Here is a 16,882-nt window from a genome sequence, read left to right on the forward strand (position 1 = left end):
GGCAGTGGGAGGTCTTTATGTCAGAGATATGCCCTTGTTGTCCCTGTAAAAATCCATCCACATCCAAGTTATAAAGCCTCTGGAAAAAAAATCATAGTTCACCAATGCTCAGTAGAGAGTGAAACTGGATGAGGAGATAGGAAGGCTGGGACAGAGAACCAGTGGAGTAGAGGAAAGGAGCTGAGGAGGATCAGAGACAGATCTGATGAGGAGCCAGAGTGCACAGGGAGATCTAGGACTGGCTGGACAAAGACACTGGGACAAGGACATGGGTGGGGCAGGATGGCACTGAGATTAGAAATTGGTCTAATAAAAGATATTAATTACCTCACCCATCTTGTTTCTCTATTTTATCAACAGCAGACAAAGAAATAAAAAATTGCTGCCTCTTTTAACTGCTTCTGTAGTCCTTTTATTCAGGGAAAAAAGGCAGCCTTCACAGTTCAGTCTGCAAAACTTCAATTGATTTAGGTACCAAAATGATCTTTTCACCTCTTCCTTAAACCTGAAATGTGTATGCCTCTAGTGAATAAAGATGAACGTTTTGCATCATGCAGAGGGAGGGGGGGAGGAGAGGTATTATAAGGCCTCTGAGGAGCTAGCTTAAAAAATAGTTCTGCGAGGTGGTCAGTTTTTGACTGAATAAGTAGAAAATAAATAAGCGAGTTCCAGTGCCTGGTATGTTGAATAGGCTTAATTGTTGGTTTCAGTCTCACGCTTAAATCAACAGTAGGGTTTATAGAAAACAAAATGTTCCTCCAAAGCTTATACTGTACACCTTACAGAGGACAGCTTACTTTAAGCCATACATTTTTTCTGTACTTTTATCCAGTTAGTAACCATTCTGGAGGTTTCTCCCTAGTCTCCTTGCCCAGCCATTCTGCAAGTTTACTCAGTGATGACAAAATCTTTTTTATTCTGTCAATCTTTTCCTTTTTGATCTGACATTTCTTGGATGACAGTGTCACAGTTGTCTTAGAGACCTCAAAACCAAACAATAACTAGGGAACTGTGGATTATTCTAAAGTAATTATGGTCAGGACTAACAGTGCTGCCGACGATTAAGGTTGCCAACACTTCCCATTATAAGCCCCTGTTTTCAGTTACTTATAACTTTACCAATTTTTAACCATTTGGGGTAAATTTTACATGCCAGATGTGTTCTTCAGGCTGATATTTGGTCTTTAATTCTAGTGAAAATGGTTCAGACATTTCTGAAAATGCGGCTAGGGTAGAATACACTTTTTAAAAAAGCTGTTGGGTCCCCATGCTTTGGAGCAGGGATTTGAAATTTGGTAGAGGGGTGACTTTTGTGTCAGGAATGTGCCTTTTGCTGTCCCAATGAAAACCTGCCTAAATTCAGCCTTTGAAATGCTCTGTAGAGACTTCTTAGATTTTAGCAGCTATCATCCCGAAGATTACTTTTGCACTGAGCATGCTCCATTCCAGGGCTCAGCAGGACTTCCCCGGCAATTGCAAATGTGGGCTGATGCAGGCCATGCCGGGTCCGCGCACGTGAACGGAGAACAGGGAGACTGTCTCGTCTGTGCTCTTATGATCTCCCTGCTGGGCCCAGTCAGAATGGAGGATGAAGTTTCATGATTCAAATAGGCAACAGCTGGACCTGCAGAGAGGGCAGGAGAAGTAAACTGGGACAAGAAGCCGGGAGGGGGAGTTGGGAGTGACAAAAACTGGGACTGGAAACTTATAGGGGGAGATGAGAGAAACTGGGACTGGGAGTTGGGGTGCAGGAAAGATTGGGATTTGGAGTTGTGGTGGAGGGGTTGGCACTGGCTGAACAAGCAAACTGAGACTGAGCACCAGGGAGCCGAGGGGAAGGAGATGAGAGAAGACTGATCTGACAAGGAGCTGGGGTGAGGCAGGAGAACTGTGATTGGACAAAGAGACTAAGACAAGGAGCTGGTGGTGGGGGAGGGGGCATTGACATTAAAAAAGGAGCCTGGGGAGGGAGACTGGGACTAGAAGCCAGTGGGGATGGGGAATGTGGGCAGGAGGACAACTGGAAGCTGTGGGGGAGTGAGAGAGATCAGATGCGGAGCTGGGAATGAGGGAACTGGGAGTGGCTGGGCAAGGAGACTGGGACAAGGAGCCTTGAGGAGTGGGGATGGATCTGGGGATGGCTGGGCAAGCAGATTCGGAGTTGGAGAGAGAGACTGGGATGGAGAGTCTGAAGGGGTGAGACTAGGACTTGCTGGACAAGGAGACTAGGACTGGGATGAGAAGCCTGAGTAGTCGAGATTGGGACTGGTAGTTAAGGAGAATGGAACTGGAGTGAGGAGCCAGGGGTGTGGAAGAGATTGGACAGGAATGGGGGCAGACTGGAGGGGACGGTGCAGAAGGGGTCACACTTCGGGGGGGATGAGCAGAAAAGTCTGTGCCCACTACAGCACACTCCCCTCCCAAGCCTGCAATGGAACCCAGGAGTTCTCCACCGTCAGGAAATACCTGTGAAACCCACTGGCAAAGTGTCCCATCTCCATCTAGTACTGGTCCACGTAGAAGATGAAAAAAACCTATTACTGCTCTCAGTTACTTCATTAGGTCTGTGTCGTGGGATCTAAAGTTTCCAGTGATGCTAATGAACCATGTAGGTGTCAATAGATGCCACATGATAAAATTTCTGATTTCAATTTACTTTCTTAAAAACCTAGGAAATTTCCCACAAAAAACTACATTAAAACAACATTAAGGTTGCAAAGTAAGCACTCAAAAGTTAGGAAATGCCAGACCCTTAATTCACCCCCCACCTTGTGCATATGTATTATGATACAGGCTTTAATTACATGATAACATACTATTTTTCCCCTGCCCACACTTCCCATCCCGACCGACTCCAGTCCCAATCTCCCTCCCTCTTTCTCACCAACAGAAGTTTGTCCAATCAAAGATATTACCTCACCCACTTTGTCTCTCTAATATCATGGGACCGATACAGCTACAACACTGCATATTGACAAAATAGTTTATATATTTTACAAAAATCCTCCAAAACAAATGTAATACAAGGTCATTCTCCAAAGACTTAGCACACAGAATCAACATTTATCAGGCTGTTTAACAACAAATTGATAAATTAACACACAAATCACATCAGATATAACGTATGAGGAATTGGGAACACAATTTTCTTTTAGAGCTTGCAGAAGAGAAAATATTAAAAAGTTATAAAGCTGAAGAAACAAAATAAACGACTTCTAATTATAATACGCTCATATCATCCTTGTTATATACGGAGATATTAAAGGAGAAGATGGATAATAAAGCAAATGAATAGCCAAAAGTTCAGGGCAGCTAATATCCTCAGGACCATATCCAGATAAAGGGTAACTTCCAATTTGCTGGCTCAGAGAAGCACTTGGGCTCCTCTGCACTATACTGACTTTCAAAGGGTACTTCCCACTTACTAGCAGCCATGTAGTGCTTAACTTCGCTGCCTAGGACCACTCCTTTTCCATCTGCCCATCCTCATTGAAATCTACTTCCTGGCCTTGATTCAGGATAGCACGTAACCATGTACTTAAGCCCATCTCTGTTCAGGAAAGCACTTGATCAACTTCAAGCACGTGTACTTAACTTTAAGTATGTACTTAAGTTTTTTCCTGAATAGGGTTATGTTCCTGAATTAGGGCCATGATGATGGACATGCACAGAGCATGCTCAGGACATTCCCACAATGTTCTCATCTAGGGGGACTAAGCTAAGGAAGTGTGCACCCCAAAGACAAAGATTTCTCCCAGGATAACAGCTTTGAATTGGTCAGCCTGGAAGGTAGAAAAAAGGATCCATTGGATGAAAGAGATTATTCTTACCTTCCCATGCCAAACAATGTTTTATTTATTTATTTATTTTACAAAAAATAGAAAATAAAATAGCAATAGACAAAGATAGGAGAGAACTGAAAAAGAGAGGAGGCAGACTCTCTCTCCTTCTCCAGTTACTGAGAAATGAGAGGTTCCATCACCCATCTTTCCTTTAAGACAACCTGTAAGGCACCTGGGATCAGTCCCTGTTGCTTACTTGGAAGGGCCATGGACTGAGAGAGATAGGAGATAACAGAATACAGGAGGGAAGGAGTTTATTTACATGAGCTTCCTCCCTCCAAGCAGCTCCACAAATCCACAGCATGCAGGAGTGTTTTTAGATCCACCACAACAAGCTGATCTTTTCTCTACATACATTGGTCGTCGAGGAGCCAGGTAAAATGATCTATGGTCTCTGTGACTCAAGAACCCTATATACTTTTGTTGGATAGGCCCCTCATCATTGCCTTTGTGAGACTGTCATTTTAACTGGGATTAATAGGGTGAAGAAAAAATGTTGTACACTGTTAACTGATTTTTTCAAATACACAAACTACTACAATGTTGGGGTATAGTATTAGTGAATCAGTCTTTCAGCCAAATTTATCTTTTGTGCAATTTCACTGAATAAAGAAATGCAGCTGTTAGTATGGGTGTTGATATTATTTGAGTAATTTTCTAAAATTCAAAAGAAAATCTGTATAATCTTGCTTTGAACAGGCTGAATTCTTACTTTACGCTGAGGTCTTCAGATGAAAATCACTGTATATAGTAAAAAGAACAGGAGTTTGTGGCACCTTAGAGACTAACAAATTTATCTGAGCATAAGCTTTCGTGGGCTTCAGCCCACTTCATCGGATGCATAGAATGGAACATATGTAAGAAGATATAGATTATATATATATATATATGTATATATATATATATATATACATACTGAGAACATGAAAAGGTGAAAGTAGCGATACCAACTGTAAGAGGCTAATTAATTAAGATGAGCTATTATCAGCAGGAGAAAAAAAACTTCTAGTGATAATCCAGATGACCCATTTAGACAGTTAACAAGGTGTGAGGATACTTAACATGGGGAAATAGATTCAATACGTGTAATGACCCAGCCACTCCCAGTCTCTATTCAAACCCAAGTTAAAGGTATCTAGTTTGCATATTAATTCAATGTGATATATGCCATCATGTGCCAGCGATGCCCCTCTGCCATGTACATTGGCCAAACCGGACAGTCTCTACGCAAAAGAATAAATGGGACACAAATCTGACATCAGGAATCATAACATTCAAAAACCGGTAGGAGAACACTTCAACCTCTCTGGCCACTCAGTAACAGACTTAAAGGTGGCAATTTTGCAACAGAAAAGCTTCAAAAACAGACTCCAATGAGAAACTGCTGAGCTTGAATTAATATGCAAACTAGATACCATTGACTTGGGTTTGGATAGAGACTGGGAGTGGCTGGGTCATTACACATATTGAATCTATTTCCCCATGTTAAGTATCCTCACACCTTCTTGTCAACTGTCTAAATGGGCCATCTTGATTATCACTACAAAAGTTTTTTTCTCCTGCTGATAATAGCTCATCTTAATTAATTAGCCTCTTACAGTTGGCATGGCTACTGCCACCTTTTCATGTTCGCTATATATATATATATCTTCTTACTATATGTTCCATTCTATGCATCTGATGAAGTGAGCTGTAGCCCACGAAAGCTTATGCTCAAATAAATTTGTTAGTCTCTAAGGTGCCACAAGTACTCCTGTTCTTTTTGCGGAGACAGACTAACACGGCTGCTACTCTGAAACTCATATATAGTAAGCACTTCATATTGTTGTTCATTGTTTTTAACTCAGATAACACCTACCTAAGAAGCTGGGGTCAGAAATGTTCAAAAGCCCAAACCTGTACTCCCTTGTCACGCAGAACTCCCTTTGACGTCAGTGGAAGCTTTGCCTTAATAAGGACTGCAGGATCAGGCCTCAAATGAAATTCTGCTTCCTAAGGGTTGAATACTGGCAACTTTGAATACCTGCAAGGTACTTGGTTGTTGAAAAGGTTGTACTGTATATTTTTAGGGGAAATGTGGCTATTAGGGGCCTGATTCTCAGCAGTTTTTTCATTTCAGTAATTGTAGTTGTTAAAATCAACTAAGCTATGTCAATTTACAGCAGCTGAGAACCTGGCCCTTGTGCTTGAGAGAAACAGGAAAGATTAAACTGATTATTATCACTTTGAGACCAATCAGATTGAGGGCTGAGTATTATGGATCTTATTCAGGCAAAATTTCCACTGACTTTAATGGAAGTCAAAAAAATTCAGTGGCAATATACAGTGTAATGGAGACTTTCTAGTCTTTATTGTAAAAACAACATAATTGTTAAAACAATAACTTGTATAACTAATCTTTGTGCTCTGCATTACTCTTCCTGAAATTGTTGGAAATACAACCAGCATGTTTCAATTAGAAAAGAACTGTTGTTTGATTGGGATATCTAGTTGGACATATTACATTGCAGAAACACTGAGGAAATACAATATGTAAATAAGAAAATGGCTTTTTTTTTTTAAAGGCTTATTAGTGTACCTGAAAATGTAGCACATGATCACTAAAATATGAGAAATAGAAAAAAAAATTCTTTGTAACTGAAGAGGAAGCAATGTAGATGTTGGTCTGATGAACAGGATGGAGTTACTGAAAGGGTAAAGAATGCCCTCGGGCATACAGAAATAATAAAACAACTTTTTCTGTTACCATAAATTGAAGAAACTTTCACTAGAAGTACAAATGCCATATGGATTTATCTAACGTAAAGCCTCTAATTTAAAACCTTTTTCTGTTTTGGATGAGAAAACCAGAAATAGACAAAATGCCAGAAGTAGAATCTGCAGACTTTTTCCACAAGGCCAGTGAAGAAGATACATCTAGTTAGAACAGAAACAATATCCTGCCCCCTAATAGATAGCTTTGCAAAAACAAAGGTTATGAATAATGAGATGCTGTATCTGTCAACTCCTGCAACTGGAAAATGAATTCCAATTCTTCTGTACAATACAAGAGATAATGTTAAATATCACAAGTCAGACTCATGAGAGTATTCCCACTTCAGTCATTGGAACTACTGTGCAAGCAAGCCTTGAACGGTCAAGCCATTTGTTGTATTTGACTAAAGTCAGATAACCCAGCAATGTTAAGTTTCATCGAGTTTGATTCAGAGGCTCTACAGCACTTGTTGATTAAGACAGCCAAAGTGAGAGCTTCATTCTGAAAAGAAGCTCTCAATGTAAAAAGTTGCTTGGAGTCTCAAAGTGTGAATTAAGAGAAAATATGGTGAACAGTTCATCAACTGCAAAATATCAAAATTAAATCAAACCCAATATGATTGTGTCAAAAACTTTTTCTGCAAAAATTTATTTTCAAGTGATCAATTTCAATTTTCCTCCCAGTGATTCCACTTACCCAGGGAGGTCCAGTTTTTTTAAAGAAAGGAACATAAAAATATGAAGTTTAAATAATGAAGTACATGCTTTCTTAAAATAGAATAAATCATAGTGTGACAAAGTTCCTCCTCTACCTTGATGGGTCCTGCGCTTATTGGCAGATTTTGCTTGCCTCAGACTTTCACGGCAGCCCTCAATTTGGCCACTTTCATGGCTCAAATCTGCCGTTCACTTAGATAAGCTCATCACTGGCCAACCTGGGGGAAAAAAGAGTAAGAACAATCCCCGCAGTTTCTGCTGATCCGCCATGTGGGTCGGGGACCAGCTCAGAGACCTTCACCTCTGGTGGAAGCTTCTGTGTTGGGTCAGGAGTTGGGAGGTTTGGGTGGAACCTGGGCCCGCCCTCTACCCCGGGTTCCAGCCCAGGGCACTGTGGACTGCAGCTGTCACAATAGTGACAGACCTGTAAGAGCGACTGCCAAATTAGAACTTAAATTTGTCGAAAAAGTATTTTCTAACTCCAAGCTTTATTTTGTATATTTTATTTTTAACTTGACTGAATGTTAATTACAGAGCACCCAAGAACCTGTACTGTTGTTCAATATACTGAACAATCTGACAGCTCTCTGAAAAAGAGATGTCTATTTGTTCAATAGAATCAGTGTCAAATACACTGTTTCGCTATCACCATTGGGGAGTGTGGTTAATGTTGCTTATTAAATAACACAAAAACAGCATGAACAAGAAATACAAAACTCAAGAGTGCTTTTAGATACAGTACACCTAGGTATAATGCCCTTCATTACCGTACTGTAAAAAAAAAAGGGGGGGGGAGATGTTGCATATTTATGGACAATTTTTATCCAGGGTTGAGCCCAAGGGGCTCTGGGGCTGACAGCTGGAAGCCCGGAGCCCCGCTTCTGCAGGGGGCTGACAGCTGGGAGCTCTTCCGCCAGGGGTTGAAGTTGCAGAGATCACCAAAGATGACCAACTTGTAGCCTTAATTATTATTAATTAGTTAATTAAGCTAACGCCTCTATCCAACGCGACTTCATTAACTTACTCCCGCAGTTTATGGTTCGTTCTGATTGTCCTTTTGCTATAATGAACCCCTGGCTATAACGAACAAAAGGCCTGGATCCTGACAGGTTCGTTATCGCGAGGGTGGATTGTATTTTGTTTTCCCCCAACTGCTTATACAACAACACTCTAACATGAAAAAGTATGAGAGTCTGCTGTTTTATAATATCAGGATGGATAAAAATCAATTATTTTAAAATACTGTTTTTTTTAATCAGATATTTTTATTTAAATTAAATATAGGGTTTTTTTTTAATAAATCTATTTAAACTTAAATTTGAAATTGACAATTTATGTTAAAGTCTTAACTATTAAAATAATGTAAATTAAAAACAACAAATATTGAGCAGTACCTCTGTCAAGTTTTAAATACTGCAAAATCAAACCACTGAACTGGTTGAAGTCACTGACTACGCCCCTATAACCAGAATTGGTTGGCATTCTAAACTAGCTTTTGACAGTGGTAGCCTTTTCTGCAGGAATAGGGAGAATATTTTTTTCATTTCAGTTTATTCAGCTAGTTCAGTTTAATGACTAGTTCATTTAAAGTTAAGAAACCAAGTGGGAGTTGAAAAAAGCAGGAGAGCTTGTTTTTCTCTTCCAGTGTATGAAGAAAAACTAGGTGTGATGGGATGAGAGCTACTGGTTTTAAAATCTTGAAGGAGATGGTGACCAGAACCAAATCAGGTCAATTCATTAACTACAGATATTTCCTTTGTGTAATAAATGAGTTTTGAACGTAGAATATGTTTTGATAAACTTTTTTTCTTATGTACCCAGCATATTTAAGTTTGATTTAAAAAAATTAATATTGTGTTTTTGTGCATTTTTGATTGAATTTGAATTTCCATTCACATAGACTTGACACAAATCACAAGTAAAAAATTAGTCATATTCTGGTAAATAAGAAATGCATATTTCACTATTTTCTAACATACAAAAAAAATCTAAAAGTTAAGAATCTGAATAAATGTTAGTTAAGCTATATAATTGCTTCATTAAATGTTTATAGATGTAGTATATCCTCCTGGTTAGCAAAAAGAAGCACCAAATTTAGAATAAAGGATATAGTTAGTTACAATGCAACCTGTTTTAATTAACCAGTGAGAATCAACCTTTCTTTAGGAAAATAAAAAGCACAAATACAACACATGATTAAAACTGATCACTTAAATCAAGGTTTCCTGTTTGTTGATTTAAATCATGATTAAAATTGGTGATTTAAATCTTTTTGATTTCAGTCAATCCACCCAATATAATATAGTCGTGTGTGTGTGTGTGTGCGCGCGCGCGCGCGCATTTGCTAGTTTGAAAAACTGCCAACTTTGGTGTCTGTGCCAGAAAACAGAGTAGTGGTAGCGCCTGATTGAAAATAGTGAGGGACTGTTTATTTAAAAAATTAGGATGAATTCATCTAAAAGCTAGCAAATATCATCAGAATGACTTTAATTTTAAAAAATTACTATTTCGCCATCAAGAAGCTGGCAACAATATAAAGTCTTTAGATAAAAAAGGTAAATTTTGTTCATTATGATAAAAATAGTCTAGTATTTAAAAATATACTTGGTCGCCACATAGGCTACAGTGCATGGGCCTTGCCTAAACAGATTGCTGCAGAAGATGTGCATCTTTGGAGCCACATTGGCTCACATGTTTTGGGACTTATATAATAACAACTTCTCAAAAATTATTTCCCAGAACTACATTTGGGATATATCCCTTCATCTCAGAAACTCTCCAACTCAAGGAAAGCTTGGTTCTCTAGAACAGTGCTTGAAGCCCAATGACTCATATTGCTCAGATGGAAGAGCAGACTGCTTCTGGGGATAGAAGCCTGGCACAGCGACTTGGCTGACCTGGCAGCTAAAAAGCAGGTAACATTTCAAAGAGGGACCTCACACAAATTTGAAAAGATTTCGTATAACTTTTTAGAAATCTTTGATTAATTCCTAGTGTATAGAAACCAAGCGGTCACTCTCTGTTCCCTTCCTGCCCCCTTCCTTCCTTTCCTTTCCCCCAACAAAGTCAACTGGGCTCCAGGCAGGCACAGCAGTCCACAGTGAATCACAGAGCAGGACCAGAGTCTTATACTATGAATAAATATTGTGACATACAAGATAATAACATGATACCAGCAAGACTAGTACCTCTAAAAGAAAAGGAGTACTAGTGGCACCTTAGAGACTAACCAATTTATTTGAGCATAAGCTTTCATGACCTACAGCTCACTTCATCGAATGCGTTCAGTGGAAAATACAGTGAGGAGATTTATATACACACAGAACATGAAAAAATGGGTGTTATCATACACACTGCAAGGAGAGCGATCACCGAAGATGTTATCATACCACCAGCGGGGGGCGGGGGGAGAGAAGAGGGAGAAAACCTCCTGCAGTGACAATCAAGGTGGGCCATCCCCAGCAGCCAACAGGAACATCCGAGGAGCAGTGGGGGGCGGGGGAAACAAACATGGGGTTGGAATTGATTTACAAACTGGATACAATTAACTTGGGCTTGAGTGGAGACTGGGAGTGGATGTGTCATTACACGGGGTGAAACTGTTTCCCCATGTTTGTTTCCCCCGTTTTATTTTTTAAAACTTAATTAAACTGTCTCATAACAAATCTTTTAAAAGGGTACTGTCAGCTTGAATTGACTTCCACAGAATTACTTGTGTGAGAGAACTTATTCACAAAAATAAGTATATGAAGGATCTAACCCTAATTTTATAATAAACAATTTTTTATAAAACCTAGGACCAACAGGAAAACAAAATTGAAATACAGAAACTGCTATGTTTACACAAATAAATATTCCTCTGCAGAATCTGAAACTCAAACATTGCAGCACTAGAAACCTGAAAGTGAAACTAACTATAAACCAAATTCAAATTTACTTATAAAAGTAAAGTAAAGTATAAAAGTAAAACCAAATTCATTAAAATTCTACATTGTCCAGGATGAGATGAGAGAAATACAGAAAGTAAACATAGAAAATTCATAGTGACAAATACACGGGATTTTAAAAATTCTTTCACTTTTAATAATTATAGTAATAATATGGGTAATTGGTATGTAGATTGAAAATTATATGTTCAAACAAATATTTATTAAACAAATATTTATTTAACTGACAGTAGCCTCTTCAAACCTTTACACTCATCATATAAAACCCTACATGAAAAGAATATTAAGGTTGCCAAGTCAAGCGCTCAAAAGTTAGGAAATACCACAATTAAGGCTGCCCGCGTAACCTTAATTTAGCCCCCTTGTGATATATCCTTTAATTACATCACCACATACTATTTTTCCATAGGATTTTGCAAGTTTAATGTTCTTTTAATGTACTTTTATGTAATTTCCTAAGATTTTTAAAAACTTAAAGAATTGAAAAAAACAAAAATTCCATCATGAAGCATAGTGAGCCCCACATGGGTCATCAGCAGGGTTGGGACCACAGCAAAGTTCTCTACCACTAGAGTTAACAGAGTAACTGGTAGCAACAGAAGGTTATCATCTTCTATGCAGCCCTGCCAGTAGAAGAGGATGAAGACATACACTTTGCCAGTAGCTTTCACAACAGATTGCTGTCAAAGAAATGTTACGACTCCAGAATAATGGGTTCAATTCCAGGTTCTGGAGGGGAATGTGCTCTAATCATTACAGATCCTTCTGTACCTGTCCTCCCCAGCTTCTGCCCCTGTCTCTTTCCCGGCTGCTATCCACTCGGGTTCCTTCCCCTCCCCCGACTCCCAACCTTGCCTCTGTTCTGCTACTCCCAACCCATTTTCATTCCTGCCTTTCCCCATTCCCAGTTCTCGCCCTTCTCCACCTCTTGTTCCCATTCTCCCCCCCATCTTCTGACCCCCTCAACTCCTGTCCTGTCCCACACTTCTGCTCCTGACCCCTGCATGCCCAAATCCTCCCCCCCTGCATCCTTTTCTCCTCTCCCCACTACTTATCACTCCTCTGCATTTGAGCATAGCTGTTTCCTCCATCTCTTCCCCTGCGCCAGCAGGGGAGCACTAACAGCACATAAGAGACAGCCTTCCTCCTCTCAGTTCTGGTGCTCAGCACCATTGCAGCCACTGGAAACGAGGAGGAGCAACCACAGGGAAGACGCCTGCTCAGCCCCTGCAACCTTAGGTTGGAGGATGCTCAGTCACTCTGTGGAGATGGCACATGCACAGAGTGGAGCTGTGAGGAGATGGAGCATGCTCAGCGCAAAGTCTTCAGAAAATTTAGCAGCTGAACTCTAACAAGTCTCCACCGAGCATGTGCAAACTGAGGTTTTTTAAAAGCTTATAACTTGGCCAAATTTGCATACATTTTCACAGAAGCAACAAAAGGTACATCCCTGCCACTGGGGTGACATCCCTGCCAAATTTCAATTCCCTGCTCAAAGTCATGGAGGCATTAGAGCTTCCCAAAGAAATGGTTGTACGATTTTTGTTTTTTTAACATGGACAAAATAATATATTTTTCCCTAATATCATTCTCAGAAGTGACTGGACTATTTTAGCTCAAAATTAAAAATAAATAAATAAAAAATCAGCCATAGGCAGACACCAACATGGAAAATTTCAGCCCAAAACATTTAGTTTTCATAAAGTTAAGCAGTTGAAAACAGAGGTTTATAATGGCAAGTGTTGGGCAACCTTAACTATAGAGGTCACTCTTTGCACTACTTTTAATTAAGTTACAGAAAAACTTGTTGAAAATTTTACTGAAAAGAAGATGAAATCATAGCTCTGTATCTTAAAATACAAGAACAGACAAACAGTGTTAGTGTTAGGTTCATGAAATATATTATTGGCCCCAAACCCTCACACATGCAGGTTACTCATGGGTACTCACATGAGTAACAAACTGGACACCATTAAATTAGGCTTGAATAAGGACTGGGAGTGGATGACAGGTTTCAGAGTAACAGCCGTGTTAGTCTGTATTCGCAAAAGAAAAGGAGTACTTGTGGCACCTTAGAGACTAACCAATGAAGTGAGCTGTAGCTCACGAAAGCTTATGCTCAAATAAATTGGTTAGTCTCTAAGGTGCCACAAGTACTTCTTTTCTTTTTGGGAGTGGATGAGTCATTACACAAACTAAAAACTATTTCCCCATGCTAATTTTTCCCCTACTTTTACTCACACCTTCTTGTCAACTGTTTGAAATGGGCCATCCTGATTATCAGTATAAGTTTTTTTTCCCCTGCTGATAATAGCCCACCTTAATTGATGAGTCTCATTAGAGTTGGTATGGCAACACCCATTTTTTCATGTTCTCTGTATATATATATATATATATATATATATCTCCCTACTGTATTTTCCACTGCATGCATCCGATGAAGTGGGTTTTAGCCCACGAAAGTTTATGCCCTAATAAATTTGTTAGTCTCTAAGGTGCCACAAGTACTCCTTGTTCTTATTACTCCTAAATGCACTCTGGTTGTTTGGGCCCTTTGTTAGGCAGCCAATAGGTGTCAGAAACAGACACAGATCAATGGATGAGCTGATTACACATGAAACTACAATCACTAATTATTTAATCTAACTAAACAAACATCACTATGGGATACAAATTAGCATTTCATACATGAGTGAAGGAGACAATTTTCCACTTCAAGGTACAGCCACAGTGGACACTAGTTGAATTTGTACACTTAAAGCTCATTTTATGCATGCCCACACTAAGGGGTTTTATAGTCTTTCTCGAGATTTAGTACCATAAAAAGATTAAAGTTCCTCTGCTGGCTATAATATTTATAACAGCTAATTATTTCTAAATCACTGGAGTGAAAGGAAGATATCATCCTGTACGCAGTTAAGGAATATCAAGTTTTTGGATTAGCATCCTCACTAATTGCTAAATCACTCCAGTGCCCTGACAGGAAAAGAGCATTACACAGCTCTTTAGGAAACAAATTCCATGTTGTTAGAAGTCTATTTAGCAACTTTTTTTCTGGTCTGCAAACTAAAAGAAAACTAGAAGAAAACTGACAAATGGTTTAAATTAAAAGAAGCTCTTGGCAAATGACAACCTTGTGGCCCACTCCAGGAACCCTTCCTCAGCCAAAACTCTCACTGACCTTAATGGGAGCTTTGCTTGAATAAGGACTGCAGGTTCAATGCCCAGATCACTGTTCAGTCCTGTATGAATGCAGCCACAAAATAAGATGACAAATTGCAGCCATATGATAATTTTTGAGGCAATGGGACCATCAGTGCTTCCCCAACTCACTGTCCATGTTCAAGCCAAATACTCAAAAATTAAAACGAACACCTTTGTGTGTGTGTGTGTGTGTGTTTTCGAATGGACAGTAGCTGACAACCCAAGTTCTCGCTGACACCTTCTACTGCCAGAGGTGATGTCCATTAAAATGCAAACCACTTGCTATACAGCGCCCTGGCATGGGTGAGTAACCCAGAATACACAGGTTTCAGAGTAACAGCCGTGTTAGTCTGTATTCGCAAAAAGAAAAGGAGTACTTGTGGCACCTTAGAGACTAAATAAATTGGTTAGTCTCTAAGGTGCCACAAGTACTCCTTTTCTTTTTCCAGAATACACAACCTCCGCCCCGCTAGCCAGGAAGGGAAGCTCGTGCCTGAGGCTGTGTACATGTGCCTCTGACGGAGGGCCACAGGCTCTCCAACCCCGCCGCACACAGCATGAAACCCTGGCTTGGGCGGCTTGGGGCAGAGCCCTGAGGGCTCAGTCTCCGTTCCCTTTTGGTCGGGCGGGGGCAGCCGGCCATGCCCAGGCAGAGTGGAGCTGTGCGGGCGTCCACACGCGTGTGCCCGTGCGTCTGCCTGCCCCTAAGGGCGCGGAAAATGCGAAGAGTGTGAGAGGGGCTGACCCAGCGATGTGTGTGTCAGAGTGCGCGCACACACACACACACACGCTGAAGCCAGTTCCCCTGGCTCGCTGGCTGTCCCCGTCCGTCCCCCCCCCCCCCCCCCCCAGCGTGGAGTGGCGGGCTGCGCCTTACCTGGGGCGCTGCGGGCGGCGGGCCGGCTTAGCCCAGCCGCTGCTGCTGCTGCTGTCCGCTGTGGCGACCCGAGCGCGGGAGCCGCGGCCGCTCTGACACTGGCTGCTGGGTTTGTGGTGCCTCCCGGTGCCGCTGCGGCGGCGGCGGCTCCACGCGCGCAGGAGGCCAGGCTCCGGAGCCGGCAAACTCGTCCTCGCACACGACAAGCCCGGGGGTCTGGCCGCCGCCGCCTTCCTGCTGCTGCTGCTGCTGCCCCCGCTGTATCTCATGGTGCAAGGGGACGCCGCATGCCGAGCTCCCGCTTCCCCGCCGCACCGCACAGAGACACGCGGCAGCGCGGGCTCTACCGGAACCGCCAACCAGCCGGCACCCCGGGCTGCTGCGGGGCGAGGGGGAGGAAGTCGTGGGGCACGGGGGCTGCTGGCTGGGGCCCGTCCTGGGGCATTAAGTTAAATGTACCGCGGGGAGAGGCAGGGAGGCTACAATCCCGGGACTTCTCCTTAAAGTTGGTGCCCCGGGGGCGAGGAGGGAGCATCCTCCCAGCAAATCCTGCATCGCCCCCCACCCCCGCTCAGCAGAGCTTTTGGGGCGCAGCCCTGCCCGCGCCCGGTGATCATCGGGGTGCTAGCGCCTGGTTGCCGAATTAGCGGGAGGGGGGAGGCGGCGGCTGCTGCTTCTATAATCGGGCTCTCTTGCAAGGAAAACGTAGCTGGGCTGTAAAATTGGTCTGGGCTGAAAAGGGACCCGGTGATCGCTTCCCGTCTCCCCCCTTTTGAAGAGCGGGTGGTTTTGCTTTTGGGAGGAAAAGGGTGGGGAAGAGAAAGCTGCAGAGAGAAGGAGAGGAGCGCTCCCTCCCCTGCCTCCCCTTTGCACAAGTGCAGGAAATGTTCCACTGACCTACATATTTTTCCAAACATACGTGACCTTTTTTCTCTCCCCCTCCCACCCCCTTTCTGTGGGAGGAGACAGGCGAGGATCCAAGAAAAGGAGACGCTGTAGCGAGAGAAAGCACAGAAGAATCAAAAACAGGGAGGGTTTCTTCACAATGCCGAGAGCAAATATCAACTTGGCTATATTTATACATATGCACAGCACAGTGAACGACAGAGCATACAGCGGCAGTTGATCTTTGCTAATTCTGCGGTGTTCCTGATCCTAAGGAACGATCGCAGTTTAACCTGGCCAGAAAATGTAGAGTGTGGGTTTAAACTCTCTATCTATGCCTCTCTCCTGCTATAGTGCCCAGGTTAGAGAGGGTAGGATCGCTGTACCCTACAACCCTCTGCTATATGCACACTTTACAAACAATGATAATTTGAGCCTTTCATCTGATGATCCCCTTTATAAATATTAATTATTTAAACCTCATAACACGAAGGAGAGATGTAAATATCACTCCTCCCCTTTTATAATTGAGGAAGCTGAAGCACAAAGACTCAACTCCAAGACCATCCTTCTCACCCCTTATAGGAAGTGAGGATCCTCAGGTTTAGCCAACAAAAACCCAACAAGCTACTTATGGCAGAAGTGTTAAATACCAT

The 16,882-nt window shown here is 41.8% G+C and overlaps 1 protein-coding gene across 3 annotated transcripts in view; it reads right to left on the reverse strand.

The window, feature by feature from the left end:
• The window catches only part of NPAS2 (neuronal PAS domain protein 2), a 169,870-nt gene extending 153,644 nt beyond the window's left edge, over positions 1-16,226 (reverse strand). For 2 of the 3 annotated variants that reach the window (XM_074964898.1, XM_074964892.1), the window contains exon 1: positions 15,342-16,226. In XM_074964898.1, coding sequence (XP_074820999.1) covers positions 15,342-15,610 — 269 coding nt within the window. In that variant the 5' untranslated portion in view covers positions 15,611-16,226. The remainder of the gene's footprint in view (positions 1-15,341) is intronic. The other variant, XM_074964906.1, reaches the window with a different exon arrangement.
• Positions 16,227-16,882: the final 656 nt, after the last annotated feature.

This window comes from Natator depressus, chromosome 1 (genome assembly GCF_965152275.1).
Source record: "Natator depressus isolate rNatDep1 chromosome 1, rNatDep2.hap1, whole genome shotgun sequence".
In the NCBI taxonomy this organism is placed as follows: domain Eukaryota; kingdom Metazoa; phylum Chordata; order Testudines; family Cheloniidae; genus Natator; species Natator depressus.